This window comes from Pseudopipra pipra, chromosome 7 (genome assembly GCF_036250125.1).
Source record: "Pseudopipra pipra isolate bDixPip1 chromosome 7, bDixPip1.hap1, whole genome shotgun sequence".
Taxonomy (NCBI): Eukaryota; Metazoa; Chordata; class Aves; order Passeriformes; family Pipridae; genus Pseudopipra; species Pseudopipra pipra.
Genome location: NC_087555.1, coordinates 21,683,000 through 21,700,309, shown reverse-complemented (window position 1 = coordinate 21,700,309; position 17,310 = coordinate 21,683,000). Strand labels below are relative to the sequence as shown.

General features: G+C 39.4%; 1 protein-coding gene across 3 annotated transcripts in view; it reads right to left on the bottom strand.

Moving 5' to 3' along the window:
* The window catches only part of FIGN (fidgetin, microtubule severing factor), a 105,535-nt gene that overhangs the window by 2,210 nt on the left and 86,015 nt on the right, over positions 1–17,310 (bottom strand). For all 3 annotated transcript variants that reach the window (XM_064661040.1, XM_064661042.1, XM_064661041.1), the window contains one exon: positions 1–7,451. This exon is cut by the window's left edge and continues 2,210 nt beyond it. In XM_064661040.1, coding sequence (XP_064517110.1) covers positions 5,203–7,451 — 2,249 coding nt within the window. In that variant the 3' untranslated portion in view covers positions 1–5,202. The remainder of the gene's footprint in view (positions 7,452–17,310) is intronic.

Sequence of the window (17,310 nt, the reverse complement as noted above, 5' to 3'; positions counted from 1 at the left end):
AACAAAAAGAAAAAAAAAGAACCACATAAAGTTTAGGTTTGGAAATAAACTTTTGCTTTTTTTCTATTATAAAACAACAAGAAGGAATGAATGTGCTCCCAACCTTGGTGTAGTACAGAACCATTTTATAAATATTTAACATTCTATAGGACTGATTCATATATTCTCACACAACTCTGTGGCAAGGCTGACCCATACTGCCGACATTCTACATATCACTGAGACAGGGAGGTGAAATTTTCCTGCTTTCAGTCTAATTGTCTTTGACAATTGCAGTGCCTAGTGCTACACTGCTTGTGTTGTATTTAAAAACAGGGGAAAGAGTAGAGACTTGTTCATTAAAGATGCAGTATCCCTGGTTCACAAAAATGCATCTGGCAGGTTCAAAATCGAATGTCAACCAAAGGTCCTTGCAGAGTGTGAGCTTCAGTTCATGTATTGGTTAGTCACCAGCACAGCTGGGCTTTTTTTGAATTCTGAAATACTATTATCTCCATGTTTACTAATGTGCTTCATATAAATTTGCAGACGATTAAATGACTTTTCCTTTTTTTTATTTTTTTTCTAAGTAAAGAGACAAAGCTATTTTTTGGACATGGTGTGTATGCACATATAAATATTATATACACACATGCACACATACAAGATGGAAAGGAGTTAGTGCTGTGAGGACAAGGTTAGCTTTCAGAGCTGATGATGAAAACCAACAGACATAGATTATTATACATTGGAGGGATGACTTTTCTAACAAGGGCAGAAATCAGGAGTAATTCCTTTAAGTCAAGAAGGTTATCCCACCTTCAGATTGGTGTAAGTGAAAGGGTAGGAGGCCCTACAACTTTTGGTGGCCTTGTTTTGTGACAAAGTGTATCCTTCAGATCTGAGTAATGCACTCTCTCTCGTGATGGAGTGCTTGAGAGAAAAATGCAGGGGGATTATAAGAACAGCCCTTTACCTGAAGTCATATGTATTTGCGGACAGTGAAAACCTTGGATATATCCCCAAACTTGCTTTCAGTGTATTAACATCTTGATGCAGGAATTAATTTGCATCTTTTTAACTACACAATCCCCTAAAGAAACATCCTATGAAAAAACACCTAAATATGACCTTGTACTATTTTACAGGGCACAGCCTCCAAATAGCTGGTAAAGACACCCAGATGGTGTTTGGCCTCTGTATTTTAGTCAGATGGTTGATTTTCCCGTTGGTAGGTTTGTAATGCTCAAGAAAACATTTTGCCCATCTATCTGCATTTGAGTAGCATACAGACTGACTAATAGATAAATAATCCCTGTGAAAGTAAATAGCCTTAAAGTAAACTGCCTTCACATTCCATTGATCAGCTCAGTCAGCAAACTTTTATATATTGTCACTAATGTTCTAAATATTTTGAAGAGAAACATGCCAGAAGTACAGAGTATTTCCCTTTCTGTCTCACATAAGGTCATTATGAACTCCTCCTTGAATTGATATTGATCCTTCAGCTTGCAGATATATTCCTCCAATTTATTTTACTTTTGTTGCTGTAGGAATTGTTACTGAAGGTACAAGGAAGAAAATGAGCTGATGCAGAATGGAATCCACACATAAAAATACAACGTAAAGCATCTGCAGTGATAGGCTGACACAGCAAGTGCTCTTTAACCATTTCAGGTTCCTTAAAATTCAGGGCTGTGTCAGTGGCAGGAAGCCCCAGCCAACCACTTCGACATTTCTGTGGCAGCAGCCCCCAGCTTTGCCTAATTGTGAAAGACAACAAATGGCCTTCTACCATAGAAAGGTCTAAGACCAGCAAATACTTAATCCTGAAAACACCATTAAAACATATTTTGTCTCTCTTCTCAAAAACAATCCTAACCTTTGGGACCTGCTCAAGTTCAGGATCGTTCTTCTGCCCTTCCTGGACCCTCCTTGACAAGAAGGTTGCTGAGGGGTGAAGGACCAGCAGCATGCCAAAACCTGCACACTAGGGAAAAAGCAGGGGCTGAATGTGGGAGGAGGAAGGAAAGCAGTAAGAAGGACAGGATATGGCAGGGGGTTTAGCCAGTTCAGCCCTGAATTCCATCAAAGGAGTGGCCAGAAACCAATTGGAGAAGGGTTAAGGTGCCTCCTGTTAGCAGTTCCTGGCCAAGTTCTCACCAAATTCAACAGGAACCCTCCCAGAGCAAAGTCAAGGACAGTCGGCAGTAAGGAAAGATTTGGGTAACAATCTGGCTCTGTTTTCCTCTCCTTACAGCAGCTGTGATAGGGGTGAAGTTTTTTTCTGCTGCCCCAAAGCTGAATCAAGACCTGAAGAGCATGAGCATGTGTGTGTAGAACCTGCATTTGCACACCATCTCAGTTTCTGCCTGCTTCTCACTTTGGTTAACATTTGAAAAATCTGTTTCCCAGAATGACTTTTTAAAGAGAATGACTTAAAGCTGAAAGTCAAAGGGACCATCTACAATTTTGCTTTCTTTTGGTTTGGCTACTGGACAAAAAGAGGGGAAAAAACACTCTAGTGCGTTAAGTTTTCATTTTATAAGCTGCAAAAAAATTTGTTAGGAGTACAGTTAGGAGAAACAGTTTATTGAAACTTGTCTGAGCCTTTTAAATGAGCATAGCTCAAAGGCAGGTATGAAAGGCAATGTCTAAGACAGAAATTGGGTCAGCAATATGCAACAGCGTACTTGCCAGTGTGATCAGTGTGAACCTAGGGCTAATGGGGACATCAGGATCTCCCAAATATGAGGATGGTGGAATGACCAGGGTGAAGAAGCAGCCTGTGGGGGTTTGGGTAAGCAGAAAGACTGGGTCATAACAAGGATCATAGACTGTAATTGCTGTTGAAAAGAAAAAAATAATAAAAAATTAAAAGAAAAAAGAAATGAAAAAAAGGGAAAATAAAGAAGAAAAGCAGGTGATGTACTTAAATCTTACTTTCTACATCCTTAATGAAAGGCACTGTTTTTAAAATGGTACTTTTATGCTTAAAACATAAAATTTTAGATAGACAAAATGTTTGCCAGGAATCCATCTTAAATTAGATTTTGGTTTATTTGCTCTGTTTTTAGCATGTTCTATCTAAATATATATATATCTTAAAAGAAAAATAAAGGAAAGTAATAATCAAGAGTCATAAATTTCCAGCAATATCACAAAATCCCTCATTAGCTTTCTGAACGCTAAATGTCTCCACCGATTTAACAAAACGGACAAGGTCTGTACAATTTTTGAGAAGACAAACATGACCTAGTAACAGATTGGTATCTCTCTTCTTGGGGCTTTTCAGTGCATTTATTTAATGGTCTTGAACGTACATTACTTAGGAGAAACATTAAATGCCAGTGCTTTGCAACAGTTTTGTTACTGTTTCTTTAAAGTAAACAAACAAAAAATACATTCAAAAAAGCAAGGCTGTTTTGTTCATGTGATGGCAGAGGCTTTGGGCAGCTGCAACACACACTGCTCTTGCTCAGAGACATTACCCAACATCAGTCAGCTGTCACCAAAAGAGTTGCACAGAAAGCATTAAAGGATAAAAAGAAAGAGGGGGGCCAAAGGGGTGGGGAGGGTGAACTGAGCAAAATGCCACACATGCCAGCGAGTCTTTCCAGAAGGAAGACACCAGGATGTGTATATTTGGGGGAGGAGAAAGGAGGGGGTAAAGAGCACTAACACAGAGAAAAACTTGACTTCAGGGGAAAAAACAGCAGCTCTCTGAAACTTGTTTAGCAGGTTCACATTCCTAATGTAATCTGACTTGTGTTGGTGGTGTTTTTTGCCCTATTTCTTACTTTGCTTTCCAAGAGAAATGTAACAAAACTGAGGTAGAAATAATGGTGGGCACACTTCAGCCTAAGATTTCTAATGGATGCTAAATGAATATTGCATTAAGGACAATGAAGCCGTACATACACAACAAAAACTCAACCTTACAGTTTGGGAAGGGAAGTAAATGTACTTTGAGGGTTCAGTTTTGCTTTATTTGTACTGTTTGTTTGGTCACAGTCCACTGCATTGCTATAAACAGCTCTGCAACTCATAGCTCTGCCAGCGACCTATACTGATTCTACTCCCTACAGCTTCACCAAAATAGCCTCAAAACTATGACTAGGGCCATGCAACAAAGGCCAGCTGTCACAGCTTAAGGTAATTTGCCTCTCAGAATCCTACCAAATCTTATGTTTGACTGTTTCAGATGCTAACATAAACCGATTAAGTGGCTCTTTTATTCATCTATGCACCTTCTAAAGACTGTATCATGTAATTATCAAGGAGCAATATGCTGAAAACTGTTACAGTTTACCAACAAGAAAAATCACTCTGCTCTGGTTTGATCTGACAAATTGGCAAAAGAACCATTCCTGAACACGGGGAAATGCTTCTGTTTCTATTTTTAAAAACTGTAAAGCTTCAGTCATATCACACTTTAGTTTTTTCCTGGATACATTCAAAGTAATTTTCCTTGCCATTTTCCAATTGTTGAGGTAAACATACATATTTAATATAAAGTAACATTGAAGCCTAGCCTATAACTCTCAGCAGTACATAGTGCTTTCAACACATTCCTTTGAGGTACTGTACAAATCACAATCACTTTCCTGAGTTTTTGCAGACAGAACATTAAAAGAAATGAACTGCAGAAATTAAGGTCCAGATTACCATTACCCTGTTTTACCTGTTCTTAGTTTAACACCACAGAACAGACAGGATTGAGGAATACTGTTGCTCTTAGAATAGCAAAAATCTGGCTCTCTGTCGCAACACAACCGTTCATCTCTTTAGTCCAATAATGTTTGAAGTTAAAGCTCTTTATATTAGCACATGCCACCAATGTAATTGTGAGGCAAACAAAAAATAAAGCACCACTTCAGGCACTTGACAGCAACTAAATCTCAAGAACAGCAGAATGGAATCAACACACAGGGTTCATGTCCTTCTGAAATCAACCCACTTGCACCTTGCTCCTTGGTGAGTATTGTCTAGCTTGAACAGAACTGAGCATCAACATGCGCTTTCTGTCATGTGTGGCTTTTTCAGATCAGCAGCTCTTGTTTGATGCACTTTTCCTTCAAGTATACCCTGGCTCTTTAGAGGCAAGGTAAATTGTAGTCTTCCCAGTACCCTTTGCAATTTTAACACTACTGAAAAGGGTTTTCTACCCTATGTAGCAGATTCTGTGTGTGCCAACATTCATTACATTTTTTTTAAGTAGCATCACTGACTGCAACCAAACATTTTGTTCCATTCAACATATGTATCAAGCTCTTTTTGAGATATGCTAGGCTGTATCTTGCAGAAAGCATTTTCAAAGTCTTGATATGTAACTGGCCTCAACTGGCTGGGCATAATGGCTGAAAGGTCTGTGGCTGGCATGGCATGGAGTGGGCCCACCACGGCTTCCTGACACAAGTGAGCCACATCTAGTCCAGAAAAGCCTTCTGTGCGCTGGACAAGCAGTGCAACCTCCTTGTCATTGAGACAGTAATTGTGCTGTGAGAGCAGTTGTACTATTATCTGGTGTCTCGCTGTGCTGTCAGGAAGTGGGATTAAAAGTCGTTTCATGAAGTACCTTCGAAGAGATTCATCAATTTCTTCTGGTTTACTCGTGGCGCAAATTACTACTATTTGGTCCTCAGCAGAAGTCAGTACAGTGTCCAGCTGCATAAGGAACTCGGTTCTCATCCGACTTACTGGACTGTGTTCTTCACTCACTTGAGAGGAAAGGAGCATATCAATGTCACTAACAAAAATCACCGAGGGCTGGCGACACCTTGCCACAAGGAAGGAGGCATGGACAATTTTTTCTCCTTCCCCTAACCACTTTGTGACAAGGCCAGAGCCAGTGATTTTGAAAAACGTGGCCCCAAGCTGACTAGCTATACATCTGCCCATTAATGTTTTGCCTGTTCCCCGAGGTCCAAATAAAAGGATGCTCCGAGGTAGAGCAGTCAGTCCATTGAATGCATCTGACCTCAATACTGGCCATAAAACCTCCTCCTTAATGACGGCCTTTACCAGATCTAGGCCAGCAATGTCGCTCCAGTCCACAGGAGGTCCTTGGTTGATAATCTCATTGGTAACAAGGTCAATGAGGTGGGTGTCAGTATTCTTCAGTTGCTCGTCCACAGAGTGGTTGGATGAGGTAGCTGCACGAAGTCCCGGGCCTTGCATTGGGTGAGGGAGGAGCTGCCTGTGCTCATCACCGTGCTCATTCATTACTGGGGAGGTATACTTCCCAAACGAGTCACTTGATCTCGAACCCAGTGAGTTTTTAGCAGTACTATAGGATGGGGGTGTTAGAGCCCTACTGGACTGGCTACTGAATTTCCTTTGCTGTTCAGAGGACATTAGCTGCTTTGTTGGCTTAAATGCTAAGGATGATGTTTCAGCACTTCTGTCAAAACCATTCCCCCTGTTTGCATTCGAAATGCTGTTGTCTGGCATTCGATACATGGGACTCTGTGTAGATCTCTGTTGGCCATAGCTGTAATTTCCATAACTGGAGTCCATTTCTCCTTGCCCTGCCATGTAGAAAGCTTTCCTTTTGAGAGAGCTGGCTGAACTGTTTGTCAGGGCAGACGGTGCGATGGGCGTCAGACCGTGGCCCTGGTAGGAGTAGCTGGGGACAGTGGTGGGGGGCAGAGGGGTTGGAGCAGGGATTCCTGAAGGCAGGTAAGCTGAGGGTGGTGGGGCACCCCCAGGGCTGTACCCAGGGCCAACAGCGGTTTGAGGAGGATAACTGGCAGAAGGGTAGCTGTAACTGGAGAGGTTAGAGGTCCCATTGTAGCCGGGGACGAGGGCTGATGGTGGTGGTGGGGGGGGGGGCTGTAAAAGTCCCGAGCTATGCAGGGGAGATGGATGAGGGGATGGAAGTGCAGGTGCTGGCTGGCTGCTGTAACTGGTATGCAAGTACGAGCCGTTGTATCCTGTGGCATATTCCTGAGATGGGAGCCCTGAATGAAGGCTGGGAACGGTGTGACTTCCACAGGTGCTGCTGGAGTAATTGGGTTCAGCCAAGTTACTGGCCACTCCAGGAGAGCTCCCGATGCTGGCTGAGACATCTGCGGGAGGGAGGGCTGCACTTACCCCAGCTTTGCTGGCAGTGATGACATCTGGGACACAGTTCATGGGATACACGCTCTCCGAGTTCAGTGATGGCTGCCAAGGCTCACTTTCGTTCTTCCGACCGTTCACCAGCCCCGAGGGAGCTTCAGAGTAATTGCTGAGAATGGGCCGCTCGGCTGGGCCTTCCAAAATACCAGAATATTTTTCTGCATACTTTTTCAGCAGATTGGAGGCGGTCAGAGCTGAGATGTCATCGTTGGCCCAGGCATACTGGTAGGTGCGCTGCAGGTGCCCCCGGTAGGCTTCTACCTTGTGGGCAGGGGACCGGGTGGTTGAAGTGATATCGAAGTGCTGTTCTGGCCACTGGGCATGCTCCGGCGTCCACTGCATCTTCAAGCCTAGGGCAGCAGGAAACAACAAAGTTAACAATGACCTCAGCCTCTTTCACATTTAAATGAGTTCTCAAACATACTATCTGTAAACTTCTTCAGCTCTCTGAAACACTGTACTTAACACCACCAGTCCTTAAAGAAAGGAAATACAACAGCCTTATGAAGCACTATGAACTGCCTGGTTTAATACAGGCACATACACGTGTAGCCACATTTTTTGCCAATTCGGTAGGGGGCTATTTGTTTGTATAAAAAATACAGGTAATGTTATATTTCTCGAAGTAATTAAATAAGACAGTATATTTTAAATACTCTGAGTGCAGATTTACTGTTAACATACAAGGCTCTGTCCTCTTTCATCACTGTTTCAATTTTGTATTTTAACAAATACAAAAATATGAGACACAGCTGACAGATCACATCTAGGATACCTCTCTTATTTGGTACTGAACACCTAGTTAGCAGAGTATAATGCACCCTGCGCAGAACAATATGACACAGACATAGCAGGTCATTCCATAATCCAACTCTCATCTAAAGTGGTCCACGACAGTTTCAAATCTGCTTCGTGGAGTGCAGCAAAGCAATCTCCCAGGCAGCGCTCTGTCGCTTTCATCACACAAAGCCTACAACTCGGTATGAATTACAACTGGCTCCTTTCTGCCTCTCAGTTCTGTTGTTGAGGGTCTGGAAAAAAAAACAAGCATGACTTGTCTGTCGGTCTCGTTGCTTGCTCTCTCTTCCCCCCCTCCGCTTCACAGCCTCCAGGGTACAAAGAAAGAGGGTTAAAGAAAAAAATAAAATAAAAAAAAAAGATGAAGAAAAGGAAAAGGAAATGAAGCTAAGTCCCTAAAAGTTCTGTGGCTTTCACAGCTAGCTATAAAACCCCCCCAAAACAAACAACACAAAACCAAAACAAAACCTATCAATAAAAAAAATTAAAAAGAAAAGCAAACTTCATTTTAGAGCAATTAATCTTTTCATAATGTGATGTGAATTATCCCCCCCCTTGTAATCCACTGCATCGCATACGAGCAATTTACAAGCGTTAAGACAACCCCCTCCAACTCGTACCTATGCATGGCAGACACATTGCTGTGTTTTGTACAGCTGTATCAAATAGACCTCCTTAATCTCTCTCGTATTACCAAAAGTGGTTTTTGCAAACAGTCTTGTGCCCTCTGGCACAGATTCTCTGATAAGGCGGAGGCCTAGTCGAAATGAAGCATCTGTGGCACTCGCTCCCCTCTGAATTACTGCAGTCTATTTTGACAGCTTCTACCCCCTCCTGTTTCTCTCCCCAACCCCTTTAGCTCTTCATTGCCTGACTCTGGCATCTGACATGGCCAGCTTAGCCTCGCTGAGCTAAGCCTAACACAGCACACAGTTTGGTAACAGAATGGCATGTTTATTCCCTTCTGACTCCCTTTTCCTTGTTTGCAAAACCACTGCACCAGACACTGGAAGTTAATTAGCAGGATGATGCTGTGCTAATTGTGTTAATTTACAAGGTTTTAGTCAAAGAGAATCATGCCAGGGCTGGCACTGCTGTCATGCTTCCGACTTAATGATTAAGAAATACTGAAAACAAGGTGGGAAGGATTGCAGTAATTACACAATAAATGAATAAAGCAACAGATTCATTTGCAATTATATTTTATTGTGGTTGCACTAATTTGCATTTGGATTATTCTTTTTTTTTTTGATTCATGTATTTGCAAATCTCAAAATCATTTAAACTTAGGCTGAAAACTGCAAAGTACCTCTAATTGAGCCTTATATTTTGTTAGTACAAGTATTGCAAATCTCACTCCACCTGAGCATGCCATTAATTACTTGTGGGTTTTTTCTTCATAAGTGTTCTCTTTCTCTCTTTTTTCAAACACTTTGACAACTTGAGAAAAATGTCTGTTAACAATTATACAGTTATGCTACAAAAGTTAATTCAGAGAAGTGCTTTTGACAAATGCAGCTTTGAGACTGAGATTTTGGCAGATTTATTTCTTTCATTTAGCATTAATATAATATTTTTTGCTAATTGTTTCTGATGTTTCAACCACTGCCTTTCAGAAGGAGTAAGTATATCATGAAATTGGGAGAAATTATAGAAATCATGCAATTAAATGATTGCATTAAAAAATACGATTTTAATGAGAAACTATAAGAAGCTTTCCAGAAATCATACTTTGTTACATTCTGCTGGAAATCTGAAGCGCAAATCACCAAGAGCCAAGTGCAAGCAATCAGTATCTAAAATTCTTCTAATGTCATGATATTTACTACCAGCTTTTTTAAAAGGCAAAAATATGAATGTTCCTGTAACACAGAACTGCATAATATCATACAAGTTCATTGCCCCATTAAAAAAAAGCGCCAAACAAAACAAACAAACAAACAAAACCTATATGTGTTCTGCAATATTTGGCTTATAAGGTTACCAAAATACTGAAAGCTTCTGTCACAGAGATGCAGAACTTGAGTAGACTGATGTTTCACTAGATACTAATGAACAGATGCCATGAGAAAGACTCTTTGCAAAGAATATAGTAAAGCAGCAGTGAAACTCTTGAAAAAGAAGGTAAAATAGACATGGATGGAGCAGAAAACCTGGCCGGGCTGGTACTTGCGCTGTAGTTAGTGAATATGCTTTTGGCACGTTGTCTTTAACTGCTTGTAAAAGAAAGGCTACTCAATTTAAAGAGATAAAAGAATGCACTAGGTCAGAGTACAACAACATATATCACACACTACCCACTTCGTAAGCTTTTCAAAATACCTTTCACAAATACTTAAAAAATTTCATCAATTGGTCTTTTTTATTTAGAATGGATCATGTGCTTTTAAAATAATTAAATTTCTAGTCACAGGGGGGAGATGTACTTAGATGGTGTAGAAATTAAATCCTTTGAATTTTATTTGTCTAGATTAATTTATTTTCCTTATTATTAGGCTGCAAAAGAATGTCAGAAAATCTAAATTATCCATTATAAGAGGAGGGGGGAAATCACATCATCAGCATCCTTTATTTAGAATAATTGCTAGATAGACCAGTAGTTTCACATTGTCATGCTATCTTTGGATATGCTCACTGCACAATAATTGAAAGTTTATTTATTGATGCATATTAAATACCAGTGCATTTAACGAAGGCTGTAAAGGCAGGATTAGGCTTTGATTAGATAAGCTTAAGAGAACAGGACTGTTCTCATCCCATGAAACATGAGCATTTATTCCAGCACATCGCAATCATTAGTGTTATTTGGAAGCATAGGTTAATAGTTAACCATAAGCATATTTTTTGCTTTAGTAAGCAGTGAAGAAGTATTTACATGGAGACCAGTAGAATGGTCTGGACTGGGGGGCATTTCCTCAATTTGATAATAATTGAGAAAGTAGCAAACTTTTGCTAGGTTTGACTCTATTTGTTAATAGTTCAAAAATTGTTTGAAGAAAGTCAAATGTCTGACTTGGGATATAAAAAGAAGAAGCTGTAATTCTTTTTAATTATGCAAATATTTCTCTCCCTCCTCCCTTCCTGTTTGTAGCCACTTCCTCTCCATATTTTAAATTTTATTTTAGTAATTGCTTTTTGTTTGAGCTGATAAATCTTCCTGCATTTCTTGTTTTAGGAATCCAAATGCTGACATAAACGTCTAAAATCAGGTAAATGAGGGCATATTTAGAGGCTGCATTTTTTATTTAAGTGTAATTTGAACTCTGACACAAACCACAGTCCTGCAGATAATGTATTTGCTTAATAACTTACTGAAAATCCAAAAGCAATGCAAGGCTGAATGTATTTTTCAAAAAAAAACTTTGCTAACTTAGGAATCCTCTGAGCTATCGACATTTTTGAACTGTGTAAAGTGTGCAGGTATGGGCTGTAAAAGGCAAAAGGAAAGGATTCTGTTCTTTAAGTACAGGTATGTACTTATCAGAGAACTGCTTTTAAGATAAATTTAATGCATTATATAGGGAGGGAGTGTAGGCTTTTTTTGCAGTATGTATTTTTCCTTGTCCTGACAGCCTTGCTGTACATCCCTCTTCTATAATTCTTCCAGCTGGATCTATCTGAATTACATTTAAAGTAATTATAGCCAACAATTTCATTATTGAACTACTTTGAACCAAGTGTTTGACCATTTTTCCCCTTCTAATTTTTAGTCTGAAAATGGAAAATATAATACACAATACTTCATCATTTTCCATATGGCAGAAGTCTACTTATATATTCAGATCTATGAATTAAAAGAAACAAAAAAAAAAAAGGAAAAAACATGCCAGTCGCAAAAAAATAACATTGCAATCTGAATGCAAAAAGGAACAAGCAACATCCTACACATCCTGGGCCTGATTCTGCTGGGAGCTTGAATGAGTTTGTGCATACAAAGAACCCCCCAGTGCTGGTGCCCTCAGTATCAGGTCAAATTTCTCATCCCCTTACAGGATTATATCTGTCAAAAAAGATAAATAACTAGCCTTTCCTTTCAATTTAAATACAAGAGTTTCTGTTGAAAATAGGGATGGAAATGTCCAGAAATACTAGCTAAGACCACACTGGATGAAACCACCATAAAGGATTTAGTGTCCCAACTTACCAACTTGGGTAGCAACAATGTGCTTTACACAAAGGATACTGGAACTTTAGTAAACCTCTCATCTATTTACACCTCTAATGAAATAATCAAACTAAAATTAAATCATATGCAGCTGTGATTTTCTGAAGATACCACCAGAGGATGCATTTCACTTCCAGAGATGCTGGTGAAAAACACCTGAATGTCACAGAGCTATTGTGCACAAGGCACTAGAAACAGGGCAGCCCACCAACCTTCCCAAGCAGCCTATCAAAGTCTCAGTTTGGATCAGGGGCCTTCAACTGTTCCTTCAACATACCTGAGGCAAAAGGAAATAATTCTTCCCCTCTATTCCTGCCTGTTCACCCCTGCAGTACACAGGTCCTACCTAGCACAGATCTGCAGGTTCCTTTGTAAACATCAGTAGTACAAGCAGGTTAACTTCAGGCCTCTTGTTAATATGATCCAAGCAACTGCCTAATGTGCTGTTGAAAAGGGTTAGACTGTACCAGGAGGGAACAAGTAAATGAGATGCTTCTGATAAGTGTCCATAACAGACTGGTGGGAACACACTGTTCAAGGTAGGAAACAACTCCAAAATCACAGCTCTGAGTACCACCAACTCTTTTCCCTCTAGACTTCAAAGTGGATGTGAACTTCATCACTTTGGATTGTCTACATGTTTCGCCATAGACCCCAAAACTGTCCCTGCCCACTGAACTGCTACTCTCAGCCCTGTCCACAATGATTCAAGACACTGAGTATTTACACAACAGACCATAATGATTTTAGCCACGGGTTTTCTTCTTGTGGACATACAGATATTGGCTCTGCCAAAACAGCTATTGACTTGAATAGGTACTTCACTGGCCAGTATGCCTCAAATGCCTTACTGAGCTGAAGGTGTTAGGACCTTGAACTTCAGACCCTAAATCCACGTTTTAAAATCCTTCTTAAGCATGGGGCAGAGCTAAATAAATGAGTCATACTGTAACCGCTGTTCAAGATGTAGGACACACAACTCCCTGGATTTGTACTAAATCTGATAATATTTCATAAGACTGTATACTGTCATATGTCGCATAATAATAAAAATTAATTCGAGATAAAACAATTCTTTTACACTCCATTTTTTATTAATAAGCATAATTTCAGCTGTTTGAAGATAGTGCAACTGATCTCTCTTAATTGGAAACAGGAGGGATTTTGAAGAGTGGATTGAGTTAATTATGTTTTGCGGAAAAAAAAAAAAAAGAAAAGAAAATGATTCCCACATTTATTTTCTAATTACTCAGTGAAGACCTCTGCTCCAGTCCATGAGGAACTCCTTTGACGTCAAAGGACTCGGTGGGAAGATGAACCTCCAACTGAGATGCCCAGCTGTACAGTCCCAACTTTGGAAGCTTTTTTCAGTAAGTGGCAGCCACAGACTCAAAAAAACAGGCCTGGAAAGTGCTCTCAGCATTTTCTTGGTAGGGGTCTGTTCTTCCTCTTACTATATATGCATGCCCCGCGCACCAGTTGTTGTTGGCAGCAAGCTGTTGGCAGGGTATTTACAATACGATTTCCATCTAGCAAGATAGCGAAAGCATTTCAGTCTTTAAAACAAAACACTTAAATCACAAGTAATATGGAGGACCACATACATGTCAACAGCACTTACAGATAACAGCAGTAAGAAAAATGCTATATATTTTATGAGATTTTGGACCCGTTAAAAATGAAATTCCAGATGTGAAATCTCAAACTGATACATCCCCATTATTTAACTTAAACATTGTCAAATGATTATTCCTTTAAAATCACACTTTCACACCTTACAACAGCAAATTGCAATACATCTACAGCAAATGAGTTCTCCCTCCCCCAAGCCCCCTCCCTGCCATTTACATAAAGCAGTGCCTTTGACAGTCACAAAGACATTTCTGGCTAAACAGCCTTTAGGAGATCCATCAGCTTCAAAGGCCTTAAGAAACAGAAATAAGGAGAAATAATAGTCAAGAAGCAAAGAGGAACTAGGTCCAGAGATGGCACTAGCATATTTTGCCAGCAGAAGCAGGTCAGATCCATAGGCCAACCCAGCAGCAGCCCACAGATGTGGCTGTTGGGGACTGTAGCCATTACTTAAGCACTCACACGACCTCCCAGGATGCTGCCCACCATGGAGGTATTGGTTTCTCTGTGGCAGCAGTCCTTGCCAGAAAAACATTCTCAGTTCAGGGCTCCATCCTTGCACTCTAATCACACTGATGCACAGTCGTCCTTACCGCAAGCAAAACCATTTATGCACACATCTTGGAACCCAGCTATGTAGAGAATTGGTCATATTTATGATTAATTTTAGTTTATCTTTGAAATATTTGACTTTATCAGTCTGCCCTCACTGTACTCATTTCCCCATAACACCTTTCTGAATCAACTAGAAAGCACTGACAAAAACAACTGCGTTTCCTTTTAACCTATTATGATGCTTTCTCTTGGCAGGATTTAAATTTTTAAGCTGTTTTTGTCAAGTAGCTCTGAACAGTACCATGCCTTTAAAGGACCTACCATGCTTTGTCAATGCCAAAGGAATAAGATCATCATAATTTCTGAGAGAATACTCACAAGAACAATAACTGTAAACAAATGTAAGCATAATTTTTATTTTAAAAAATTACTTTTTGCAGTCCAATGAATGCACACTTATAGCTATAATGTATTTTAAAAACATTTAATATACTACATAATCTGCAATTTATGCCTATATAAACATGAGAATCAATATAACTACTGCAGGATAACTAGTGATTCTGAGAAATAAAATATTCAGATGATAAAATGTAATCATGAATGAATACTTGGCCACTTGGCACAAGTATTTATGTATATTTGCAAATGCAAAATAGTTTCTACATGGAGCTTGATTGTGCTCCCACCGAAGTGCTTCTTTCAAGGCTCCAATAAACCCAACTGAACCTTCTAAAAGTGCAGCAAAATATATACTCTCTTTTTAAGCAACAAAATAGCAGAAGTAGCCTTTTATTTGGTTTCCCTTCCAGAAGCGAAGTTTAGGGCACATTTACCTTGAAAGAGAATAACACAGATCCTTAAAAGCAGAGCAGACAAAATACCTTCATGCCTTATTGTGTTTCTCATGTAATCAACTGAAGCAGGTGAAACACAAAACCCTGAACTTGTTTTTTAGCAAGTAAGTGAGAGGCAGAAGGAATAAATTTTCAGGACTAGGGAGACTGTTATGGAACATTCAGATCTTGACCTAAGCTCTTCTAGGAGGAAAAAATTAACATATGAAAATTATAATTTTCAAATATTGGATTCTATTATTTTTCTATTTCTGTTGCTAATCATGTTTCAGTAAATTGCTTCCTTTTACTCTTTCATTCACACTTAGAATTATTGCTTTGGTTCCTTACCACAAATAAAGCATTTTTAAAACCTTTTTTTCACGTATCGTAAATCCATTAAGACAATTTCCTTCTTAAGCTCGCTTCCTTTTGCCAAATGAAGATCATCAGGACATACCACACATGTCCATAGGGACAGCAGAGCTAATGAATATGTATGTTTTATGTCACAACAGAGCACTCCCCTTGTTCTGCAGTATCGACCTTCTCTTATGTGAGTAAATAACAGGTGAGCACTTGTGCATGAGGATAAATGGGGTTAAAACTGCCATAAAGGGACATACTTTATTTGAACAAAGTGGGAGCACAATAGAGATTTAACTGATGCTGAATTATTTTTATATCAAGCTGTTCGAAAATGCTAGAAAATCACCTTGCCCTAAAACACAAGACCAAGTTACATAGCAAGAGTTATATAAAATGTATTTTCCGCCAATTAACAGCAGCAGCACTCTGTATAAATTCCACTACAATATAATTTTCCATATATTTTTCACTCGCCTCACTTAAAAAAAAGTATATATGTATTTCACAGCTTTATGTACAGCAACAGAAGGTTAATTCCAGACATTTATCTAGCCAGCCCTATTCACTTTGCAAATTTGAAGGCAAAGCTCAATTTCAGTAAGTTTCAAATAACTGTAGTCAGGTTTGACTCATTACATTCAACTAACAAAAGCGAAAAAGCAAATTTATATGGGCCAATAATATAATGCTCCAGCTTGCAACCAGGAATATTGCTTTCCTTTTAAAGGAAAAAACTACCAACATAGGAAAGGTATGAACAGTTGCTTTACTGAGATTAGAGTACCTCTGCTAATTAGCTAAATGAGAACAAATACTGATTAAATGTATATATAGAAGTAATCTGATACTAAAAAAAAAAAACCTCAACGTGTCTACAGTGTACAAACCTTTCACAAAATTTACGTTATTTATGCTTTTTGCTTTTTGGAAATCTGCACATTAATTTTTAATGAAATAGTAAAGAGATGTTGCGTCTCACACTTCGATAAAAATATTCTATAACCAGGACTGGTTGACATAGTGCATTAATTCAGTGTCCTTCACTCCTGGGACCTGTGTATAATTTAGTCCAGCCTGAAGAAAATAACTTTGATCTGAAGGCTGTAGAAAAAGCTACATATGAAATGAGTTTTGGTGGGTTTAGTGTTGTTTCTTATATACAAGACGACATATGAAGATAAACTGCTTTAGAATGCTCCTGACGTGGCTCAGGATTAAGAGCAGGGAGCTCTTAGCAGAGCTCATCCACTCTCTCCCTTTTTTCCATCATACCAGACACACACCACACACATTTCTCTCTACTATAAGTATCAGAGCAGCTAGTGCTGGCATACACTGTCTTTCCAAAGAGAATATCCTATGTAAAAGGATTGTATTATTAACCCGTACACTTATTTGGTCTCTCCATTAAAAAAAACAACAACCAACCAACAATGTCTATATTACAACATGAGAGACGACATTGTAAGAAGGGATGATGTTACTACATAGAACCAGAGATTTCCTCCCCAAGGCAGGGAACACCTTAGCTAAGTCATCAAAACTGTACTAATCACGCTCTTAGGGAAAACAGAGCTCCAGCACAGCTCCTTCCCGGGCTCGGCTGTGTGAGCAGCTGACCCTTCCTTTCCTTCCTGCTCCCCACAAAGCAGAGAAACAAGATTAAAAGCAGAAGCATAACCAAAGAACTGACATCCTAGAAACACTAAGCTGAGATAAATCTTTCCCCCACTTAAACCTTTCAATTATTGTATTTCACAAATTCCGAAGATTCTTTCTTGCTCACTCAATAAAATGTATCTGAATTAACGACTGAAAAATGGAATATAGCCAATTTTTTGCATGCTCTTGGTT